Source organism: Amblyraja radiata, chromosome 2 (genome assembly GCF_010909765.2).
Source record: "Amblyraja radiata isolate CabotCenter1 chromosome 2, sAmbRad1.1.pri, whole genome shotgun sequence".
In the NCBI taxonomy this organism is placed as follows: Eukaryota; Metazoa; Chordata; class Chondrichthyes; order Rajiformes; family Rajidae; genus Amblyraja; species Amblyraja radiata.
This window is the reverse complement of record NC_045957.1, coordinates 60,254,891-60,280,783: the sequence shown is the minus strand read 5'-3', so window position 1 is coordinate 60,280,783 and position 25,893 is coordinate 60,254,891. Positions and strand designations below refer to the sequence as shown.

The following is a 25,893-nucleotide window of genomic DNA, read 5'->3' as shown; positions in this document are numbered from 1 at the left end:
AACAGGCCCTTCAGCCCAGAGTCCGCGCCGACCATCGATCACCCCGTCCACTGGTGCTATCCTACACACTAGGGACAATTTACAGAAACCTATTGATCTGCACGTCTTTGGAGTGTGAGAGGAAACCGAAGCATCCGGAGAAAACCCACATAGTCACAGGGAGAACGTACAAACTCTGTACAGACAGCACCTGTAGTTATGATTGAGCCTAAGTCTCTGCCGCTGTAAGGCAGCAACTGCACTGCTATGCCACTGTGCAGACTGGGTTTTGTGTGCTGATTGGGTTTTGTGTGCTACTGCACAAGAGCTCTTTCAGTACAGATGGATGAATTAAAGCATGGAGTTCAAGGCAGAGTGGACCTGGACTTGGGAGATAATAGCATGTTTAGGGGATGCAAGACACTGAAGATGATGGAATCTGGAGCAAAAAAAAACTGCTGCAGGAACTCAGCAGCATCTGTGGAAGCAAATGGACAGTCAACATTTCAGATTGTGACCTTGCTTCAGAGGTGGCATTGTAGAGAGAAGATAGCCAGTATACAGAGGGGAGAGGAAGGAGTGTGAGTGTCTGGTACGTGGAACCGGGTGAGGTGGGAGATGGAGCCAGAAAGGAGGTGTAATAGAATTTGGAGATGGCATTGTAATTCAGAAGCAGAGGGAATTTCTTTTCAGAACGGTCACAATTGCAGACTTCTTTTTTAAATTGCGTGATGGTGGACAAAAATATACTTCAGAGACTGCAAGAAGAGAAAAGTTAGAGAAATATCAGAGTTTAAGACATGGGTAGGATTCTCTTGCAGGATGTTTGGTCCCTGAATCTCACATGTCTCAATTTCATGGAAGAGAATCACATTTGAAATTGGAGGTAAAGATCATGAAGACAGAGATGGGTTAGATTAGATTAGATTAGATTCATTTATTGTCATTCAGACCTTTCGGTCTGAACGAAATTTTGTTTCCCTGCAGTCATACATATAATAAAAAAATGACAAAAACACACAATCAACACAAATTTAACATCCACCACAGTGAGTTCACCAAACACCTCCTCACTGTGGTGGAAGGCAAAATCTTAAAGTCTCTGTCTCTTCCCTCTTTGTTCTCCCTCTGCGCCGAGGCGACGGTTCAAACTCGCTGCCGCCACCACAGCTCCGAGGCCGAGTCGGGTCTCCGCTGCCGCCGCCACGGTTCCGGGGCCGAGTCGGGTCTCCGTTGCCGCTGCCGCTGCCGCCACAGCTCTGAGGCCGATTCGGGTCTCCGCTGTCGCTGCTGCCGCCGCCACAGCTCCGGGGCCGAGTCGGGTCTCCGCTGCCGCTGTTGCCGCCACAGCACCGAGGCCGCCAGCTCCGCCATTAGGCCTCGGCGCAGACGGAGACGGGGACGGGGAATACGACAGAAAAAAAAGTCGCATCCCCCGAAGGAAGAGACCAAAATATGTTTCTCCCACCCCACCCACACACATACACAACTTAATAAAACAAAATTAACTAAAACATGACAAGGAGCAAAAAGAAAGAAAAAAGACAGACGGACTGCAGGTGGGCCGCAGCTGTTAAGCCAGCGCTGCCATCTTGAGAGATGGGTTGAAGGTGGGTTGCTGGAACAAGAGGATTGATGGGTTTACTGTATCCCAGAATACTGAGCAGTTTTGGCATCGCAAGGGTTAAGGAGACTGACTTTTAAATGAGGAGCTCTCTCCAAGGAAAAAACATTATTCTGTACACTTAAAAACCCCCACTTCATTGTGAATTTGTAATTAGTTTACTCAAAGTCAACTTAATTTTTATTCCCAATGAGGAAACACTCATTGACATTTTTAACACATCTGGCACAAGAGGTTGTTCATACTCGACACATGGGAATAGGAAGTGACTACAGGTTATACAGTGTCCTCCATAATGTTTGGGGCAAAGACCCATCATTTATTTATTTGTCTTTGTACTCCACAATTTGAGACTTGTAATAGTAAAAAATCACATGTGGTTAAAGTACACATTGACAGATTTTAATAAAGGCCATTTTTATTCATTTTGGTTTCACCATGCAAAAATTACAGCAGTGTTTATACATAGTCCCCCCATTTCAGGGCACTATAATATTTGGGACACATGGCTTCACAGGTGTTTGTAATTGTGCAGGTGTGTTTAAATGCCTCCTTAATCCAGGTATAAGAGAGCTCTCAGCACCTAGTCTTTCCTCCAGTCTTTCCATCACCTTTGGAAACTTTTATTGCTGTTTATCAACATGAGGACCAACGTTGTGCCAATAAAAGTCAAAGAAGCCATTATGAGACTGAGAAACAAGAGTAAAACTGTTAGAGATATTAGCCAAACCTTAGGCTTACCAAAATCAACTGTTTGGAACATCATTAAGAAGAAAGAGAGCACTGGTGAGCTTACTAATTGCAAAGGGACTGGCAGGCCAAAGAAGACCTCCACAGCTGATGACAGAAGAATTTTCTCTATAATAAAGATAAATCACTAAACACCTGTCCGACAGATCAGAAACACTCTTCAGGAGTCGGGTGTGGATTTGTCAATGACCACTGTCCGCAGAAAACTTCAAGAACAGAAATACAGAGGCTACGCTGCAATATGTAAACCATTGGTTAGCCGCAAAAATAGGAGGGCCGGGTTACAGTTTGCCAAGAAGTACTTAAAAGAGCAACCACAGTTCTGGGAAAGGGTCTTGTGGACAGATGAGGTGACGATCAACTTGTATCAGAGTGATGGCAAGAGCTAAGTATGGAGGTGAGATGAAACTACCCAAGAGCCTAAGCATACCACCTCATCTGTGAAACACGGTGGTGGGAGTGTTATGGCCTGGGCATGTATGGCTGCTGAAGGTACTAGCTCACTTATCTTCATTGATGATACAACTGCTGATGGTAGTAGCATAATGAATTCTGAAGTGTATAGATGCATCCTATCTGCTCCAGATCCCACACATACCTCTAAAGCAACCAAGGAGTTTTTCAAAGCTACAAAATGGTCAATTTTTGAGTGGCCAAATCAATCACCCAATCTGAACCTAACTGAGTATGTCTTTTATATGCTGAAGAGAAAACTGAAGGGGACTAGTACCCAAAACAAGCATAAGCTAAAGATGGCTGTAATACAGGCCTGGCAGAGCATCACCAGACAAGAAACCCAGCAACTGGTGATGTCCATGAATCACAGACTTCAAGCAGTCATTGCATGCAAAGGATATGCAACAAAATACTAAACATGACTACTTTCATTTACATGACATTGCAGTGTCCCAAACATTATGGTGCCTTGAAATGGGGGGACTATGTCCACAAAATAAAGCAATTAATTTTCCATTCACATCTTCCATGCCTTGACAAATGGTTAAAAAAGCTTTCATTACATTGCACAACAATGTTTTTGTTCTTTATCTCATTAACATACAATCCCTTCCACCCGCTGTCCCACAGAATTCATTCCACCACAGAGATCAAAAGAAAAATCCTGTTTTGGAGATGAAGCGATCAATCATGTCAAAGGCTCTTTCAGGTTGATCATATGGCAATATGTGTCCTCCACCTCGAATAATTACCTTGAACAGAAATAATAAAATCCATCTTATTACAATGATAGCAGCAATAAACTATTTACCGTTATTGCAAATCAACGCTTCCTGAATATTATGCAGTTTCCAGCAACAATTTTACATATTGTACTGTTTATCTCTTGTCAAGAATCATTGCAGTCATCTTGTTGGAAGATGTTTTGTAGAGGAATAGATATCATAATCATTTATGAAATAATTCTTCACTCTTTCCTCATGAATAACCACTGTGTATTTTATTTCACAATTCTTCATGCCATAGAGCATTACTCAATTTCAGCTTTGATTGCTAAAGGCAACAAAAGAGATAAGCATGAGACTTTTCCCCTCTCCACTTTGCAATACAGTTCACTTCTGATCTGTGGGGTAAGAAGGGGCTTAATATTTCCCAATAGTAGCAGATGAAAATGGCAGACTGAAATCAATTAAAGAGATCTAGTATCTGGTAGACGTTCAAGGACTTATGCAATCCCCCATATCCTGTAACACTTGCATTATTAACTCCAATAGGAGATCAGGCAAAAGGCTTCAAAAGTTTCAACCAGTAATTTAGTAAGGTGGTTTGCATTGCAATGCCATTAATTTTATTTATGAGTTCCAAAGGTGCTGGGCACTGTGTGATTGTATATTTACCAACACACTGCAATGAGTGAACTTGCACCCATAGCATAGAAATTATAGTTGGCCATCTACCTGGCATTGGAAGAGAGACTCCATTCATTCCAATGGAAGGAACAATTGCAAGGGAGCAAAGCAATTTACATTTTATAATTAACCTGGATTTAAATACTTCTAATCCTTTAAAACAGTGTTTTAGTTTATGTTAGAAATGTAATTTAAAACTTATGTTTCTTATTTAATTAATTTTCAATTGTATTAAATTTCAGAAAAATTCAGTGCTTGTAAAGTCTTTGATGGATTTGACAGCCTACTAAGCGGGGTTCTGCTGAGCCAGTTATTAAGGTTCTTCAGTCCTTTCACAAATTTAGACTCCAACTTCTGTACAAGGACCCACCGTAAAGGACCAGGCCTACTTGGGAGTGCAATATTGTAGAGGAATAGATATCAGAAGATTCACAAAAAGTAATTTAACACTTACCAAAAAACACTTAAATTGCTGAAGTAACAGTGTGTGAGGCAACATCTCCAGAAGGCTAGCGTACCAATGAGTTTATCATAAGTTTATAGCATAGGAACAGAATTACGCCATTTAGCCCACCAAGCCTACTCCACCATTCAATTATGGTTGATCTATCTTTCCTTCAACCCCATTCTCCTGCCTTTTCCCAATATCCTTTGACACCCTTAGTATTCAAGAACCTGTCAATTCAGTTTTTAAAATACCGAATGACTTTGTACGTTTTTTTTTGCAAACGAGCATCAACAGTTCCTTGTGTCTACTTAATACTTGCCTCATAGGTCACGTATCACTGACAGCGAGTTTAGTCTCAATGACAAATTTCATGGATCCATTTTAAAATGCAGAAACTGCAACAGCTTGAATTAAAGCTTCTGTGCCCATCAGATATATTTTAATTGATTTAGTTTTATGAATGCAAGAATATACCAGCTGACAACAATGTATGATTGAACATTTTCCTCTGTTAATTAATTTAAATTGCGAAACGTTGCAGAGGAATTTATTTATACAAATCAACTGGAAACACAGTGTACATGCAATTCTTGAATGGAAAATAAATGTTTTGATTAAAAGTGAATGTATCTGGATTCCAAAGAACAGTTGTCTCCGGCAGAACAAGAAGTCTGAAATGTTTGGCTGCTGTGCGTTGCCAGTGAACATTTTATAATAAGGGGCACTGCTTCTTATTGTAACTGATCCTCATTTCAGCACTATTTCGGGAGAATATAGAAACCATGTGCGATTTTGTGATATAATAGCATCGTTGGTGACATTATGTGCCCTTGACAGTTGTTAAAATTTGAATTGTTTAAAAAAGAAATAACATCCATCTTACAAAATATGCACACTGACTTTGTGCTCCATTTCTATTCTCTGAGTGTCTCACAGGAGCACAGGCAAGATTGGCCAGATTGTTAGAAAACTTATTTGATTAATCAGACAGTTATTATATCAGTTCAAATTAGAATTTGCACTATCCCTTCCCTATAAAATAGTTTAAACGTACACAAACACGAACATTATTAGTTTTTTCTTCAATGTACATGCTCCTAGTGCATTAGGTACTACGTAGGACATAAAACAGAACAGTACAGGCCTTTCTGCCCACAATGTCTGTGCTGAACATGATGTCAAAGACTAACTCTTATCTAAAATTAATAAATAGGGAGTTTTTATCCAGGTAAAGATAAAATTACAAATCTAAAGAAGAAATTAAGCCTATGGAGCAAAATAAATAAAAATTAAAAAGTGTTAAAAAAAAAAGGCAAAGAGGCCAATAAATAGGACATCAGTGTTTCAGGAATCCAAGATTTCTACCGGAAGACAGTTTCTTGGACTGTTCTGAAACCTCATAGCCTCACTCTGAACCTTAACTGCAGCTTCCTGCTCGAAATTAAAGCTGAGACATTGGCCAACAGACACTACATTAGATTTGGATTCACAAATGTCCCACGTTGCCTGCATGAGCTCCAGAATTTGCACAAATCCCTGCATAATGTTGGTGCTGGAATCCTCCAACCACCCTGACAGTGCACGCTGGCATTCTGACAAGCCTGGCAATGTGCCATGAATTTCCCAATGGCTGCCCCCCCCCACCCCCCCCTCCCCTGTATGCTTCTGCTTCAATATCTACAGCCGAGTCCCCTGCAGTGAACGTGTGCAAGATCTTGGTGAACTGGCATCTGTTCAAGTTGTTTCCCTGACCTGGCTGCAGTCCAGTGATCGCAGGTCCTGTCTCTAATCTTTAAACAAAACATATATCTGAATTTCTAAGCTGATGGCTGATTACGTCCCTAGACTACCAGCCAGAACTCTGTGCTATGGATTCTGGAATAAAAGTTCAAATCCCATCATGACAGATGAAGAATTTAAATTCAAGTAAATAAGTAAATCTGACATTTAAAAAATCTGAACTCGGGGACTGTAACTATGAAACTATCAAATTAATGTAAAAAAACCCATATGATCCACGTATACATGGGGAAGGAAATCTGATACCCTTGTTTGGTCACCATTCCACTATTTGCAACCTTTTGGCTTTTCACTATCTCCACCCTTTCTTCCCCCATCTGACTCACCTTCCAGTCACCCCCTCCTCTCCTGGATCCACTTATCACTTGCCAGTTCTTGCCTCATCCCTCCCCTCACCTCATTCTATCACTCATCTCACCTCTACTGCATCAGTCTGAAAGGGGTCCTGATCCGAAATAGGACCTGTCCATTTCCCTCCACAGGTGGTACCTGACCTGCTGAGTTCCTCGAGCAGTTTTTTTTTAACCTTTGCCTGGTCACCTATGTGCAATGTTGGAGCCACTAATGTGTTTGACTTTTACCTGCCTTCTCAGGGGGTTGTTTGGAATAGGCTGTAAATGCTTATATGGCTAGTGATGTTGACATCCTCTAAATGGATTACAATAAAAAATACTCTCTTCTGTCTGCACAATCACCACTGGGCCAAGTTGCTGGTTGCATTTATAGTGGTCAGGGTGTCAGAGGCATGAGGGAAAGCAGACAATGTACATTTAAGCCATCAGCGGCTTGTGATGCAAAAGGTTGTGGGATGAGAGGGAAGTGAGCTAGGTTTAGGCTTAGACTAATCTTCGATAGTTTCTGTTCTCTGCTGGTCAAGGACTCTATAATGACAGTTCTGATGATGGGGCAACATACTTTATTGCATTGGGGTAATGTGGTGCAGTCATGCATGACCTTTGCCAGCTTCTGCTACCTCCGTTTATGCACGACACAGAATACATAGAACACAGAATAGTACAGCTCAGGAACAGGCCACTACATATCTCTCCATTCCCTTCTCATCCATGTGCCTGTCTAACAGCCTCTTTAATGCCACTGTCATATCTGAATCCAAAGCATGTTCCAGGCATCCACCATCCTGTGTAAACTAAACTTGCCCTGTTCATCTTTAATCTTTCCCCTTCTAAACCTGAAGCTGTGCCTTCCAGTGTTTGTATTTCAGCCCCTGGAAATGTTCAGAATGTCTATGCAATCCTCCGATTCTTCAGACAGAAAAAAAATCAATCAAGATTTCCTTATAGCTAATACCCATTAATCCAGGCAGCCTTCTTCCCGTAATGAAGCAACCAAAACTGTACGCAGTGCTCCAAATGAGGCCTAACTAAAGTTTTATTAAGCTGCAACATGACTCTATCCTGATACTAGACTAAGTGTAGTCACACAGAGAGCGGTGTGGGTGTGTGTGGGGGAGGGGGAGGGGGAGGGGGGTGTGGGGGAGGGTGGGATGTAGGGGAGGGGGAGGGGGATGTAGGGAAGGGGGATGGGGGTGTGGGGGAGAGGGGGGTGTAGATGGAGAGGGGGGGGGGGGGTTTGTGGGAGGGGGTGTGTCTGCTCACCCGCACCTTCAGCTTTCGGCCTCACACAGCAGATCCCAGTCCCACCCGGGCTTCACCCAGAGGCTTCCGGTTCAACACAGCAGCTTCCGACTGGTCGCCGGAGAAGCAGCCCGCGAGCCACTGACTCCCCGCGAGCTGCTAAACGCACTGCGCCCCTTCAGCTTTTTATTCTCTTCACTGCATAATTGGCAGCAGGTTCCGGAAGGGGAGATTTTTACGATTTTTAAACCTTCATAACTTTAGTTCAATTTCACCGATCGGAACAAAACATATTTGACTTGCAGCAGAGGAGAATCGTGAGTAAGGTGGTGAAAAATCGTAGTGCTATGGGGGATCGTTTTTGCGCAAATTTAATTACAACGCAGAACAGAAGTGGCCAAGATGAGAGTTTTAGTAATAGTATAGACAGATATCCAGACCAATGAAGGCAACAATACTTTATGCTTTCTTTATCACTCTATCCACTTGTGTTCCACTTTCAGGGAGTCATGAACTTGGGTCCCAAGATCCCTCTGCATATCAATGCTGTTAAGCATTTTGCCATTAACTGCATTCTTTCCCCTTACATTTGACCTCCCAAAGTGCAACTCCTCACACTTGTTCAGATTAAACTCCATCTGCTATTTCTTCACCCATATCTTTAAATGGCCCATATCCTTTGTATAGTTTGACTTACAGAGCATAAGAACCGAGTTCGATCATGACTACGGATGCCTTCTGTATGGAGTTTGTATGTTCTCCTCATGACCGCATGAATTTTCGCCAAGATCTTAGGTTTCCTCCCACACTACAAAGATGTACGTTTGTAGGTTAATTGGCTTGGTATAAAAGTAAATTATCCCTAGTGTGTGTCAGATAGTGTTGGTGTGCGGGGATCGCTGGTCAGTGCAGACTCGGTGGGCCGAAAGGCCTATTTCTGTACTGTATCTCTAAGTTAAGCTGAACAGAGGTTCCAGCACAGGTCCCTGTGGAACTCCACTGGTCACAGATCTCTAACCATATCTGCCTTCCATGGGTAAGCTAACTCTGAATCCTAACTACCAAGTCATTATGGACCCCATGCATCTCAATCTTCTGGATCAGAATATGGGCCAATTTGTTTACTGGATGTGATTGTCATAGCGGAATAGCTGGAAGTGCAGGTTGTGAAATGCTGCTGGCTACCTTGTAGCAGTTGCTAGTGTTCAAGAATGTAGTGTATCATGTGTACGCTAGGTATAAGTATCGAGTGACAGAAATTGTTGCTGGGTGAGTAAAGAGGCAATGATGAACTGATTCCACTGTTACACGTAGTGAGATATGACATTCCACTAAACTTGACTGTGCACAAAGTCACTGAACTTCGTGCCGCATTGCATTTAGGTCTTCAGCATTTTATTCCTGTCAGAGATCACTTCGGAAGCCTCTGCCAAACACCTGAACACATTTCCTTTACAATGTCTTCTCCTTTGTCATTCTTCTCCTCCACCAAGACCTCCAAAGCAGCACTTGTACAACTGCCAAGCCTGCTTTCTCACATGGTCAGTTTATTTCCAGAATGGGTGGCATGATTTGCTGCACCTGCAGTCATCACCACCAACCGCACCATTTAAAGAGTGAGATTTAAAGAGTACAGGGGGTTTTAACAACTGCTGGGCCTCTTGCTGTGGGAACAAGCCAAAGCATTTAGCTGCTGGCATTGGCAACATGGACATCACTAGAATGAGCAGCAACAAGTTGATGCACTGGATTGAATGAACTTGGCTAATCATGCATCTGACAAAGGGTCTCGACCCGAAACATCACCTATTCCTTCTCTGCAGAGATGCTGCCTGCCCCGCTGAGTTATTCCAGCTTTGTGTCTACCACAATCCACTTACCTACTTTGATCCTTAGTTTGTAAACTAACCTTTGAAAAAGAACATTCTTATTTCAACATCCTTGAATATCCTTTAAATATTGATGCAAAGCTGACATTTCAGAGCCAATGATAAATGAAGTAGTAATCAAAATGTAAAAATAACACAGCGTTGTAAACCTCAAATTAAAATCAGAGATTGATGAAAAAGTGCAACAGGTCAAGGCAGGATTTAAGGTGAGGGAAAGAGTTAATGTTTCAGGTTAATGACCTGACATCAGAACTAACTGAATCATTAACTCAGTTTCTCTCTTCAAAGATCCTGCATAATCTGCTGAGCATATCTGACATTCATTTTTTGAATATGAAATATAGCACAGATTACAACTAAAAATTCCTCCTTTTTAAAAAGAAATGAACCAAGAAGAAACAAATGAGGTTGGACTACAAACTTGCAGGAAATCTTTCCTTCCCTCAATTTCTTCATTTGAGCAGCATGTAGAAGTTAAAGGACTGACTGCTTCAGTGGAGGAGAGATCCATTCTGTGTTTATATGTGAATATTTTCCTAACAGGATTCTATTTACATGCAGAATGTACATCTGGTGACCCCAAGGAAAACTCCACTCAAGAGTAAACTACTCATTCATCAAACCATTTCCTTCATTTCACACAAGATTATGGAGTTCTATTCAAGTGGACAAACAACAACAAACCAAGACAATAACAAGATTTCAGCGGGTTTAATGTACCACAATATCTAGCAGCTGCATCCCTTTCATTGGCACTCATTCTCATCTGAAGGAAAATAAAAATGAATCATTTAATCAGCCAACTTCTTTGTTATGCTTTCATAAAGAATATTCTCCTCTCCTTCCTATTCTTCCCTCTATTTAATGCAATTGGATCATGTAGGATAACTTTACCCAATGGTTACCTATGCAACATATTATCTGGTAGGTGTTTGCAAGCTCTTTAATACCTGACTTCACTGTTTACTTGAAATGTATTGAATGGAAAATTTGACAAAATTCTATATTGTTCTCATATACATTTGAACAACATTTTGAATTCAATAAAAAGACATTAGAATGGGACAGACATTAAATTCTTAGGTCCATTCCTTCCAAAGGCCATGAACATCTGGGTAAATAAATTAAAAAGTGCAAACCAAAATGAAATAAAGTCTTTCCCTGCCCACAAACTCCCCCCACGGATTCTACCACTCACCCATACTAGGGGCAATTTACAATGGCCAACTAACCTGCCAAATTGTACATCTTCACAAAGAGGAAACAAACTGGGGCACCCAGAGGAATCGTGTGCAATGACAGGGAGAACATGCACATTCCACCCATTAGAGGTCAAACAAAAAAAGCTACCATACTAAAAGACAAAACCTAAGGTTACTCATAACTCATACATTGAGTTATTTAAAAGAAATCGTAGCACATAATATTTGTCAAATATTATCTGAATGGTGGCCGATTAGGGAAGGGGGAGATGCAACGAGACCTGGGTGTCATGGTACACCAGTCATTAAAAGTAGGCATGCAGGTGCAGCAGGCAGTGAAGAAAGCGAATGGTATGTTAGCATTCATAGCAAAAGGATTTGAGTATAGGAGCAGGGAGGTTCTACTACAGTTGTACAGGGTCTTGGTGAGACCACACCTGGAGTATTGCGTACAGTTTTGGTCTCCTAATCTGAGGAAGGACATTCTTGCCATATAGGGAGTACAGAGAAGGTTCACCAGACTGATTCCTGGGATGTCAGGACTTTCATATGAAGAAAGACTGGATAGACTCGGTTTGTACTCGCTAGAATTTAGAAGATTGAGGGAGGATCTTATAGAAACTTACAACATTCTTAAGGGGTTGGACAGGCTAGATGCAGGAAGATTGTTCCCGATGTTGGGGAAGTCCAGAACAAGGGGACACAGTTTAAGGATAAGGGGGAAATCTTTTAGGACCGAGATGAGGAAAACATTTTTCACACAGAGAATGGTGAATCTCTGGAATTCTCTGCCACAGAAGGTAGTTGAGGCCAGTTCATTGGCTATATTTAAGAGGGAGTTAGATGTGGCCCTTGTGGCTAAAGGGATCAGGGGGTATGGAGAGAAGGCAGGTACGGGATACTGAGTTGGATGATCAGCCATGATCATATTGAATGGCGGTGCAGGCTCGAAGGGCTGAATGGCCTACTCATGCACCTATTTACTATGTTTCTATGTTTCTATCTTCCTGTTCAATTCTACTGAATGCATCTGACACCATGCCCTGTAGCCTTGAGCAGAGGCAATTCTCAACTATCATGAATTATAATTGCCCTTAATTAAATCCTTCAATAAAACAAAATACTTCCAGAAAACTTGCAATTAAAATAATTTATTTTAGTTCAGTGGCTTCTTCAAAGCAAATAGATTAATTTGGGTCCAATGGGAAAAAAAACAAAATAAATAAGGCGGGTGTGTTGGTATAGGAGCAGAAACCAAGGGAAATCCATATTTACTAATTTCCTGACTGTAAAATTAATCTGTTCCCACTTCTGTTTCTCACCCTTGTTCCCTCTTCATAAAGTAGCGGCACTTGGCGGTGGACAGGGACGGCCAAGGGAGCGGGGTGATGATACCGTCCCTGTCCGATGAGCGCTGACCTTCCTTCCTTCCTCCCTCCCCCTCTCTCTCTCTCTCTCGTATGCCGCCCTTATCCTGGGACCCCTCCTCTCCACTGATCCCCATTCCCGCCTCTATTCAGTCCTCACTGACATCCCCTGTGCTCCCCTCCCCATCTACCCCCCCCCCCCCATCTATTCATCCTGCACTGATCTCCCTATCCACCTCGCATTGATTCTCCTGCCACCCCCCCACCCCCCATCCATCCTACACTGGTCACCCAATTCACCCTGCACTCACCCCTTTCCCATCCACTCTGCACTGCCGCCGCCCCCATTCATCCTGTACTGATCCACTCATTCATCCTGCACCAATCCCCTCATTCATCCTATACTGATCCCCTCATTCATCCTGCACTGATCCCCCCGATCCATCCTGTACTGATTCCCTCATTCATCTTTTACTGATCGGCCCATTCATCCTGGAGCGAACCCCCCATTCATCCTGCACAACTCTCCGATCCACACTGCACTGACCCCCCCCATTCATCCTGCACTGACCCCCCATCCATCCTGTAACAATACCCCTTTTCATCCTGTAGTGATCTCCCATCCACCCTGTAGTGAGCCCCCCATTCATCCTGCACAGACCCTCCGATCCACACTGTACTGACACCCCCCATTCATCCTGTATTGATCCCCCATTCATCATGTAGTGATCCACCCATTCATCCTGTACTGATGCCCCCCGTCATTCCCGTACTGATCCGCCCCATTCAACCCCACTGACATCCCCCGCGCTCTCCCCTCACAATTTTACCTATTCCAACCAACACGCACTAATTCCCCTGCCTCAATCCATCCATCCCGCACCTTGCCTTCTCACCCCCCCCCCCCCCCCCCCCGCCATCTATCCATCCCGCACTGATTCACACACCCCCCCTCCCCTCAAACACCCTACTGTGCTGGAAATGTCTTCAGAGCGAAAATTGACTATGTTTGATAACGGAATGCAATCAAATGTGTTTTAAATCTCAATGTTATTATTTGTTTTAATCCATGAAGATGGATTAATTAAATTGTGAAGTCGTGAAACATTAAAAACACAGTGTTCGATTGTCACTGACACCGTTGACACGTTATTACAGAATTCATTTTAACAGCAAATCAATGCTCTTAATATGTAGTATCAGTACTGTTATTTAATGAGCAACATTCACAACTATACGTTGGATTTATCCAGGTTTTACTTCTAGTCGGTCATATACATCACAAATTTGGTCAGGAGATATTTCAGTTGAAATTTTAACACTAATTCTGAAGTGGGAATGATGGAAACAGCGTTTAACAATAATTTTTTTAAAATCTGATGCATACAAACTGGGTATATTCATTGCTGTTCACAACACATACATTTATTCTGAATGTCCGGTAATGTGGCGTTTTGACACCTTTAAGCATATAACCAAAAGAACATTTGCTGCAGTTAGAGTAGACAAAGTGTTCTATTCTGGATAACATTTGCTGCAGTTATGTCCTTTGGCCATTTCTTGTCAGTTAGTGTAATGTTTAACCTGTCAAGTTCAAGTTCAAGTGAGTTTATTGTCATGTGTCCCGGTATAGGACAATGAAATTCTTGCTTTGCTTAAGCACACAGATAGGTATAGTCGGTTTTAACAGCTATTATCATAAAATGCCTTTGGAAATTTCCTTGCAACCTGTATATTTTGTTGAGGATAAATTATGTGGGAAGCGAGAGTGTTTCTGTAGCAATAGCAATAACGACCCATGCTATGGAAATGTCATGATAACTTTCGGTCCTTCACAGAAAACATGCTTGCATCAATCTGTAGTGTGCATGGTTAAGCATATATGTTACCATGGTCCAGGATTTATTGACACAGGTTGATCATACGCTGAATAATCCAACCACATTTTTGTTGGGAAGTGGAAAGAAATATTAGAAATCGCATTAATTGCAACGTGTAAAAAGAGTTGAGATACTGTATTGTAATATTGCTGCATGTCATTGTGGTATATATCATGTCTTGATTGGTGAATATGTTTAGTTTATGACTTTAATTGAAGAAGAAATAATATGTGAATGCTTCATTGAGCATAATTCCGACTGGTAACTACACACTTCGTTCGACCACATTATCGCATGCATCATGCAAGCAGTCTTAAATTGACTACCTAAACTGTCATTTGGCGACCTAAAAAGCTGCCTAAGTTGCCTGGCTGGCAACAGGGAAAAAAAGTTGTGAGAGCCCTGTGGAGTAATCTACTCTCGGCTCGTGTAGATCTACCCCGGGTGGAGGGGGGGAGAGAGGGGTGGAGGGGGAAGAAAAGGGTAGATGGGGAGGGGGGTGTGAGGGGAAATGGAGAAGTGGGAGAGGGGGAGAGGGGGAGGTGGGCCGTTCCCTCACAGTCCCGGGGCAGCGCTCCCGCCCCTCCAGTCGCCGTGCTTCACGCACACAGCCCCAGCTCCACCCCTCTTTCTCCCCAGTGAGACGCGGTGAACAATACAGGGAGGGCCGGGCTGAGGTTTGGAGCAATGTTTACAAACCTCGGCCTCAGCTCACATGCGTTCGCCGGACCCTGGCATCTGCTCCTGCCGCCGGCCCTCTCCCTCTCTTCTCTCCTTCCCTTCCTTCTTCCCTCCCTCCCTCCTTTCTCTCTCTTTTTCCTTCTCTCCTTCCCTCCCGCCCTTCTCTCCTTCCTCTCTCTCTTTTCGCTACTCTCCTTATCTCCCTCCCTCCCTTCTCTCCTTACCTCCCACACACACACACATCACGCACAGACAACACACACACTCACACACAAAACTAAGTTAGGATGGGGCAGAAGCCCAAAGGGTAGGAGGGGGCTGAAACCCAAAATTTAATGCCTGGACTAGTTTTTCGCCAATAGTTATTGGTTTGCCAGGATCTAGTTAATTAAATAACTTTTTTTTCATTTCACAGTCACTAAAACAAGTGGTATTGTAACTATGTACTTTTCAGAGGAGATCTACACATTTTGTTGGTTACTTGTAGGCTTACATGTATGAAATTTTATATTAAATGTAGCTTAGACCTATTTGGTCCATTAACTCGCAGGCACTTTTTAAGCGCACACTTTGATTACTTTCCATTCTACCATAGAGATATAAATCTATAATAGATTTTATTTGTATTTCTATGATTCTACAGACCTTGGCTGGGAACCTGGGGCTCACCATAATTGTTCCCAATTGGGCCCCGCACCTCCTAAGGCCGGCCCTGCATTCATTTTATATATTATATCAGAACTCCCCTCCACCATTCCAAATTTCTCGACAAATGCTACTGAACTATTTCTGGATCAGGTGGCTGATCTCTGCAAATTTGCAACTTTCTCACGAGGGAATTCTCACCCACAAGTGTTGACCACATCCATTCCATACCAACCTTCCTATAATATTCTAGCATTATACATACAATAATTAATGGAGAAGAATAACAATTACATTTTCAGGTCAGAGAATCATCGAGTCAATGGTTCTTGGTTTCTTGATCCTCCAAAATATTCCAAATGGAATTTAAACTGGAGGTGGGTAACTCCTCAAACCTCATCAATGGGCTGGCACAGGTGCTGAGAGTTTAACTTGCCGCTTATCATCCTCAGCCTTCACTATCTGGAAAGTTCTGGATGGAATGGAACATTGTAGTCATCAGTGAGCATGAACATTTCTGTTGATATGATGGATGGAATTGTATTAATGAAACAAAAGATGGCCGAGTGTGACCACTGCCTGATGGAACTTCTACAGCATTGATGTCTGAACTTGTATACGGAGTGTAGAATGATTGGCTTCCAACAACCACAACTATTTTCTTTCTTGCCCAATAATACTTCAACCGACAGAGAATTATCTCCCCAAATCCCATTAACTTCAGTTCTATAAGAGTTCCTTTTAGCAATACCAAATCATGTGTTGCCTTGATATCAAGTGACCCCTGTCATCTCTGAAACTCAGCTCTTTCATCCAATTTTAACCACCCTGTAATGCGATCAAGAGATAGGTGATCCTGATGAAACTCAAGCTGAGTATCAATGAACAATATATTGATGAGTGACTGCCACGTGATTCTGAAACTTACAAAATACCCTGTAAAAATTGTATCTCAACTCTGAGCAATCTGGCTCTGTAGATTATATGAGTCCTGTTAGTTTATCCACTTTACTGTCACTTCTAGAATAGATTAAAAGGATGGGCTAGGAATTTGTCCTTGGATTTCCAGCAGCGCTGTCCAATCTTATTTTGGAGAGGCATAGAGCACCTCAAACCCTTCAGATTTCATTTTTCTTACTGGCAAGCGAAGGACTTCTTTACACCATGAGAGATTTCCACCTCCATGGCTGGACTGAAAGTTCACATGGAGAATTAGGGCCAGAATTACACCATTTAGCCCCGAAGCATACCACTAGTTTGAGCAATAGCTCTACTTTAAAGCAATGGAAAGGATAGCTTTAGATGTTTTTTTTACATTCAATTCATTTACAGCCATTGTCAAATTATTTCAGACAATCGAACAGCCATTATAGATAAGAGTTGGTTGGAATGTTAACATTTGACAGGCTCTGATATTAATATACCACAAAGGAAGAAGATAATCAAATTCAGTTGAAATGTTCCTTTCAAAACACCATTTGTAATTTGCAATTCTTTTAGACTAAATAGATTTAAAGTATATTAAGTCAGGGCTAAACATGTCAAACATTCTGCTAAACGCTCTGGGGTTTTAGTAGGAAAAGTGTCAAGTTCCTGTTTTCTGAAAGGATTTGTGCTTATTGTATCCGATACGTTATTGGAATATCTTATGGAGAAGAGGGTAGTTAATTTGAGGCATATGGTAAATGCATCAGTGATTTTTAGTTTGTGTTACTTTCTAAAATATGCAATAACTTAAATTCTCAATTACATTTTTTCTTAACAGGCCAAAATTACATATTTTGGTGTAAAAATAACGAAAAATAGGAGGAAGCCATATTGGCTGCTCCATTTTACACAATAATCAGAATTGATCTAACTTTCCTACTCCCCTTAAATCCAAAAATCTGTCCATTTCAACCTGCAGTTTATTCACTGACTGGGGTGTTGAGGTGTTGAATTTTAGGAAGCAAAACAAGGGCAGAACGTTCACAGTGAACAGTAGGGGCCTGAGGAGTGTTGTAGAGCAGAGGAACCAGGGGATGCAAGTAAATAGTTCCCTGGAAGTGACATCAGAGATAGATAGGGTGATGAAGAAGGCTTTTGGCATTGGTCAGGGAAATTAACATAGAAGTTGGAATGTTATGTTACAGTTGTACAAGATATTGGTGATACTACACTTGGAGTATTGTGTTCAAGAAGGAACTGCAGATGCTGGAAAATCGAAGGTAGACAAACGTGCTGGAGAAACTCAGTGGGTGCGGCAGCATCTATGGAGCGAAGGAAATAGGCAACGTTTCGGGCTGAAACCCTTCTTCAGACTGACTTATTAGTCTGAAGAAGGGTTTCGGCCCGAAACGTTGCCTATTTCCTTCGCTCCATAGATGCTGCAGCACCCGCTGAGTTTCTCCAGCACTTTTGTCTACCTTAGAGTATTGTGTTCTGTTTTGGTCACCCTACCATAGGAAAGATACCATTAAGCTGGAGAGGGCTGGCTCCATGGTCTGCTCACCCCTCCCCCACCACCCCTTAACCCTCCCCAGACAATTTGCTCTGCAGTCACAGAAGGTGTAATACTTGTGCCTACACTTTCCTCAATTCCCTATCCAGGTCCCTTCCCTTGTCACCCAGTTCCTTTCATCTTCTCCTCTCCTCCTTCTGCTCACCACCTGCTGGCACTGGAGAGGGTCCAGAGGAGGTTTACAAGAATTATCCCAGGATTGAGTGTGGTTAACACATGATGAGCGTTAGACAGCACTGGCCTATACGTGCTGGAGTTTAGATGGATGAGGGGGGGACCTCATTGAGACATACCGAATAGTGAAAGGCTTGGACAGAGTGGATGTGGAGAGGATATTTCCACTAGTGGGAGAATCTAGGACTAGAGGTCATAGCCTCAGAATTAAAGGACATTCCTTTCGGAAGATGAGGAGGTTTTTTTTCGTCAGAGTGTGGTGAATCTGTAGAATTCTTTGCCACATAAGGCTGTGGAGGCCAAGTCAATTGATATTTTTAAGGCAGAAATAGATAGATTCTTGATCAGTGTCAGGGGTTATGGGAGCAGGCAGGAGAATGGCGTTATGAGGGAAAGATAGATCAGCCATAATTGAATGGCAGAGAAGACTTGATAGAAACATAGAAATTAGGTGCAGGAGTAGGCCATTCGGCCCTTCGAGCCTGCACCGCCATTCAATATGATCATGGCTGATCATCCAACTCAGTATCCCGTACCTGCCTTCTCTCCATACCCTCTGATCCCCTTAGCCACAAGGGCCACATCTAACTCCCTCTTAAATATAGCCAATGAACTGGCCTCAACTACCCTCTGTGGCAGGGAGTTCCAGAGATTCACCGCTCTCTGTGTGAAAATTTTTTTTCTCATCTCGGTTTGAAAGGATTTCCCCCTTATCCTTAAGCTGTGACCCCTTGTCCTGGACTTCCCCAACATCGGGAACAATCTTCCTGCATCTAGCCTGTCCAACCCCTTAAGAATTTTGTAAGTTTCTATCAATATTCTTTGATGGGTCGAATGGCCTAATTCTGCTTCTATCATATGATCTTATGACCAGATGTCTTCTCTCCACTCCAGTCTAAAGAGGGGTTCCAACCTGAAACATTATCTGAACACTTTCCTCCATAGATGCTGCCTCACTGGCTGAGTTTCCCCACCATTTGTTTTTTGATACTCCCTTGACATTGCCAAAACATGCAGGATATTTAACAGCTCTGGAGAATACTTCCAACAGCCTATTCTTCAAAGGTTTGAAAAAAGAGACTGGCTAATGTCTATTGCACAGCAGACTTTGTCCAGCATGTTCTCGCGCAGTGAAGATACAGCAAATGACACAAAGTACTGGAGTCACTCAGCAGGTCAGGCAACATCTCTGGAGGACATAGATAGCTGATGTTTCAGGTCAAATCCCTCCTTCTGATTGATGATACAGACTGACGATTCAGACCGAAGAAATAACAATCATGCCTTGGAGTTTGTGCTCCGATGTATAAACATCCACATTGTCTCCAAAGGATATATCAGTAAAGATCCTTCCCTATACAGCAATCAGAAACACTGCACAAAAGGATGCAGCTTTTGGTTGGTTTCTTCATGTTAAAGAGATCTCACTAATTTATTACTGCGTCTCTAAGTGACTGGTTATTTCTGCATTGTGTTGCAATTGTAAAATAAAATAAGCAATTGAACCCGCCAAAGCCTTCCAAAAAACTTTAGAAATTATGTTTTATCATTATTATTTGTACAGCTGTAGTTAGAAGTTCTTTCCAGACAATCTATTCCTTTGAGCATATTTGCAGTTCTGTAGGACCAAGAATGTAGAAAGCATAAAACATAGGTTTTATACAGCTAGTTTATTTCTGTGCGCACAGGCCTGAAATCCCTTATCTGAATGCCTTGGAAAAAGATTTTACAACATCAATATAAATTTCAACAAACCAAATTTTTCACACCAAGGCACTTCTTTACACTCGGAATACCAAGTAGGTGAACATGAGAGCAATGCACAAAGGAATGAGTTTGAGTATAATTGCACAAGATATTTTTCAACACTCTCTTCTTCATTGCATGTGGTTTTTGAGGAATCAAAAGGACTGGGGCAAAGACATCAACTAGTTATAAAACTCCAAATGTCACTTTCGCACACATTCAGTGGAAATTAATAAATCTGAATGGAAATCACTGTTCGGACAAGGCCGAGAGCCATCTAGTTTAGAGTATATGTGTAGGAAGGAACTGCAGATACTGGTTTAAACCAAAGATAGACATAAAAAGCTGGAGTAAATCAGTGGGACAGGCAGCATCACTGGAGAGAAGGAATGGATGACGTTTCAAGTCGAGACCCTTCTCGACCCGAAACATCACCCATTCCTTCTCTCCAGAGATGCTGCCTGACCCACTGAGTTACTCTAGCTTTTTGTGTCAATCTTTGGTTTAGAGTATAACTGGGAGCCACAGATACAGATGCTCCCCGATTTATGATGCTTCAACTTACGATATTTCGACTTTACGATCGGCACGTGATCGCAATGTATTAAATGCGTTTTCGACTTGCGATATTTTCGATTTACGATGGGTTTATCGGAACGTAACCCCATCGTAGGTCGAGGAGCAGCTGTACTGCATTTGCTTGGCAGTTTTAGGTCATAAAGTCATAACTTCGGCAACGCATCAATATAAACAGGATCCAGTGACCCAGCAATCAAATTTAAAGGCATGAAATTATCATACAAAAGCACTTGTGGGGTAAACTAATTACTTCTGCATTGTCTCAGTCAAAAATATTTAAAAATTGTTAAAGTCCATCCACAATTACAAACCCGTGATTATTTGTATATGTTTTTTTCCTATTTAGAACACATTTGACAGCTGCATTACTTTTCACTTCCGTATCGAAACACGTGCAACAATGAACAATTTGAACTACCTTACTGCTTCAAACAGCAGTTATGAATCTTCGTATGGATATTGTCTTATAATATTGATAGGATGATTACTAGCATATAGAAACATAGAAACATAGAAATTAGGTGCAGGAGTAGGCCATTCGGCCCTTCGAGCCTGCACCGCCATTCAATATGATCATGGCTGATCATCCAACTCAGTATCCCGTACCTGCCTTCTCTCCATACCCTCTGATCCCCTTAGCCACAAGGGCCACATCTAACTCCCTCTTAAATATAGCCAATGAACTGGCCCCGAATACCCTCTGTGGCAGGGAGTTCCAGAGATTCACCACTCTCTGTGTGAAAAAAGTTCTTCTCATCTCGGTTTTAAAGGATTTCCCCCTTATCCTTAAGCTGTGACCCCTTGTCCTGGACTTCCCCAACATCGGGAGCAATCTTCCTGCATCTAGCCTGTCCAACCCCTTAAGAATTTTGTAAGTTTCTATAAGATCCCCTCTCAATCTCCTAAATTCTAGAGAGTATAAACCAAGTCTATCCAGTCTTTCTTCATAAGACAGTCCTGACATCCCAGGAATCAGTCTGGTGAACCTTCTCTGCACTCCCTCTATGGCAATAATGTCCTTCCTCAGATTTGGAGACCAAAACTGTACGCAATACTCCAGGTGTGGTCTCACCAAGACCCTGTACAACTGCAGTAGAACCTCCCTGCTCCTATACTCAAATCCTTTTGCTATGAAAGCTAACATACCATTCGCTTTCTTCACTGCCTGCTGCACCTGCATGCCCACTTTCAATGACTGGTGTACCATGACACCCAGGTCTCGCTGCATCTCCCCTTTTCCTAGTCGGCCACCATTTAGATAATAGTCTGCTTTCCTGTTTTTGCCACCAAAATGGATAACCTCACATTTATCCACATTATACTGCATCTGCCAAACATTTGCCCACTCACCCAGCCTATCCAAGTCACCTTGAAGTCTCCTAGCATCCTCCTCACAGCTAACACTGCCCCCCAGCTTAGTGTCATCCACAAACTTGGAGATATTGCCTTCAATTCCCTCATCCAGATCATTAATATATATTGTAAATAGCTGAGGTCCCAGCACTGAGCCTTGCGGTACCCCACTAGTCACTGCCTGACATTGTGAAAAGGACCCGTTTACTCCTACTCTTTGCTTCCTGTTTGCCAGCCAGTTCTCTATCCACATCAATACTGAACCCCCAATGCCGTGTGTTTTAAGTTTGTAAACTAATCTCTTATGTGGGACCTTGTCGAAAGCCTTCTGGAAGTCCAGATACACCACATCCACTGGTTCTCCCCTATCCACGCTACTAGTTACATCCTCGAAAAATTCTATAAGATTCGTCAGACATGATTTACCTTTTGTAAATCCATGCTGACTTTGTCCAATGATTTCACCACTTTCCAAATGTGCTGCTATCCCATCTTTAATAACTGACTCTAGCAGTTTCCCCACTACCAATGTTAGACTAACTGGTCTGTAATTCCCCGTTTTCTCTCTCCCTCCCTTCTTAAAAAGTGGGGTTACGTTTGCTACCCGCCAATCCTCAGGAACTGCTCCAGAGTCTAAAGAGTTTTGAAAGATTATTACTAATGCATCCACTATTTCTGGAGCTACTTCCTTAAGTACTCTGGGATGCAGCCTATCTGGCCCTGGGGATTTATCGGCCTTTAATCCATTTAATTTACCCAACACCACTTCCCGGCTAACCTGGATTTCACTCAATTCCTCCAACTCCTTTGACCCGCGGTCCCCTGCTATTTCCGGCAGATTATTTAAGTCTTCCTTAGTGAAGACGGAACCAAAGTAGTTATTCAATTGGTCCGCCATATCCTTGTTCCCCACGATCAACTCACCTGTTTCTGACTGCGGGACCTACATTTGTTTTAACTAATCTCTTTCTTTTCACATATCTATAAAAACTTTTGCAGTCAGTTTTTATGTTCCCTGCCAGTTTTCTTTCATAATCTATTTTTCCTTTCCTAATTAAGCCCTTTGTCCTCCTCTGCTGGTCTCTGAATTTCTCCCAGTCCTCCGGTATGCTGCTTTTTCTGGCTAATTTGTACGCATCATCCTTCGCTTTGATACTATCCCTGATTTCCCTTGTTTTCCACGGATGCACTACCTTCCCTGATTTATTCTTTTGCCAAACTGGGATGAACAATTTTTGTAGTTCATCCATGCAGTCTTTAAATGTCTTCCATTGCATATCCACCGTCAACCCTTTTAGAATTAATTGCCAGTCAATCTTGGCCAATTCACGTCTCATACCCTCAAAGTTACCTTTCTTTAAGTTCAGAACCATTGTTTCTGAATTAACAATGTCACTCTCCATCCTAATGAAGAACTCAACCATATTATGATCACTCTTGCCCAAGGGGGCACGTACAACAAGACTGCTAACTAACCCTTCCTCATTACTCAATACCCAGTCTAAAACAGCCTGCTCTCTCGTTGGTTCCTCTACATGTTGATTTAGATAACTATCCCGCATACATTCCAAAAAATCCTCTTCCTCAGCACCCCTGCCAATTTGATTCACCCAATCTATATGTAGATTGAAGTCACCCATTATAACGGTTTTGCCTTTGTCGCACGCATTTCTAATTTCCTGTTTGATACCATCTCCAACTTCACTACTACTGTTAGGTGGCCTGTACACAACACCCACCAGCGTTTTCTGCCCCTTAGTGTTTCGCAGCTCTACCCATACCGATTCCACATCCTGCAAACTAATGTCCTTCCTTTCCATTGCGTTAATCTCCTCTCTAATCAGCAACGCTACCCCACCTCCTTTTCCTTTCTCCCTATCCCTCCTGAATATTGAATATCCCTGGATGTTCAGCTCCCAGCCTTGGTCACCCTGGAGCCATGTCTCCGTGATCCCAACTATATCATAGTCATTAATAGCTATCTGCACATTCAACTCATCCACCTTATTACGAATGCTCCTTGCATTGAGACACAAAGCCTTCAGGCTTGTTTTTACAACACTCTTACCCCTTATACAATTTTGTTGAAAAGTGGCCCTTTTTGATTTTTGCCCTGGATTTTCCGGCCTGCCACTTTTACTTTTCACCTTGCTACCTATTGCTTCTACCCTCATTTTACACCCCTCTGTCTCTACGCTCACACATTTAAGAAACCCTTTCCCTTTAACTCCATCCTCCACTAGCCCATTCGACACCCCACCCCCCTTATTCAGTTTAAAACCACCCGTGTAGCAGTGGCAAACCTGCCTGCCAGAATGCTGGTCCCACACCTGTTAAGATGCAATCCGTCCCTTTTGTATAGTTCCCCCTTACCCCAAAACAGATCCAAGTGATCTAAGAATCTAAATCCCTGCCCCGTGCACCAGTTCCTCAGCCACACGTTCAGGTCCCGTATCTCCCTGTTCCTGCTCTCGCCAGCACGAGGAACTGGAAGCAAACCGGAGATAACAACCCTGGAGGTCCTGCTTTTCAGCATTTTTCCGAGCTCTCTAAAGTCACGCTGCAGAATATTCATCCCCTTCTTTCCGACATTGTTTGTGCCGACATGCACTACCACTTCCGAATGTTCACCTTCGCCCTTGAGGATTTTCTGCACTCTGTCCGTGACATCCTGGATCCTGGCACCAGGGAGGAAGCACACCATCCTCGCATCCCGTCTGTTGCCGCAGAAACCCCTGTCCGTACCTCTCACAATGGAGTCTCCCACTACAATGGCGTTGCCTGCCTTAGGCCTTTTTGGTTTTGGCTCAACAGCCCTATTCGCATCACAAGCCAGTCCGTCGCCCAGTGTAAACACCTCTTCTGTCCCGACAGCTTCTAAGTGGGTGAACCTGTTCACAAGAGGTACAACACCCGGGGAAGTTGGCATTCCATGCTTCCCTCCCGTTCTTTGCCTCTGTTAGAGACTAACAGAGGCAAAGAGGTTTGCCTCGCACTGCAAGGCGAGCAGTGGACCAGACAGGAAGAGCGGACGGAATTACCACTAGACAGCCAAACCAGTAGGTAATTTACGGCTGGGGTGAGTACTTTCCCATTTATAGGAGGTAGGATTATATAAATAAGGGGTGTATCAATACAGTAGGGGATTCTTAAACAGGACCAGTTAATTACCTATATAAGATGGGCGGTCAGGAGATGTGCCAATACTGCGAGATGTGGGAATTTGTCGACACCATTGATGTAGAAGATCCCTACAGCTGCAGTAAGTGTTTGAGGCTAGAGGAACTCCAGCTCCGCATTGATGAGCTGGAGACCCAACTTCATACGCTGCGGTACATCAGGGAGGGGGAGTATTACCTGGATGTTTTGTGCCAGGGGATGGTCACACCGACCAGTTTAACTAATTCAGTAGGCAGTGAGCAAGGAAAGGAAGGTGTGGCCATAAGCGAGGCAGGTAGGGGGAACCAGGAGGAGATGCGGCAGGAGCCACAGCCCTTGTCCCTGACGAGCATGACCGAGGCTCTTACTCAATGTAAGGACGGGATCAGGGGCTGTGGGAGGGATGAGCAACCTGGCTGCAGCACCGTGGATCAGGAGGCCATTCAAGAGGGGGGAGTTAGAAGAAATGCCGTAGTGATAGGGGATAGTATTATTCGGGGGGTAGATAAGGTTCTCTGCGGCCAGCAGAACATGTCCCGAAGGCTGTGTTGCCTACCCGGTGCTAGGGTTAAGGATATCTCTGCGATGCTGGAGAGAAATTTGCAGAGGGAGGGGGAGGATCCAGTGGTCGTGGTCCATGTGGGGACCAATGACATA

General features: G+C 43.0%; 1 protein-coding gene across 3 annotated transcripts in view; it reads right to left on the bottom strand.

The window, feature by feature from the left end:
* Nucleotides 1-1,738: 1,738 nt before the first annotated feature.
* cpvl (carboxypeptidase vitellogenic like) overlaps nucleotides 1,739-25,893 on the bottom strand; it is a 106,408-nt gene continuing 82,253 nt past the window's right edge. For 2 of the 3 annotated variants that reach the window (XM_033047413.1, XM_033047422.1), the window contains one exon: nucleotides 3,369-3,561. In XM_033047413.1, the coding sequence (XP_032903304.1) occupies nucleotides 3,460-3,561 (102 nt within the window). In that variant the 3' untranslated portion in view covers nucleotides 3,369-3,459. Of the gene's footprint in view, nucleotides 3,562-25,893 lie in introns of all 3 variants that reach the window. The other variant, XM_033047405.1, reaches the window with a different exon arrangement.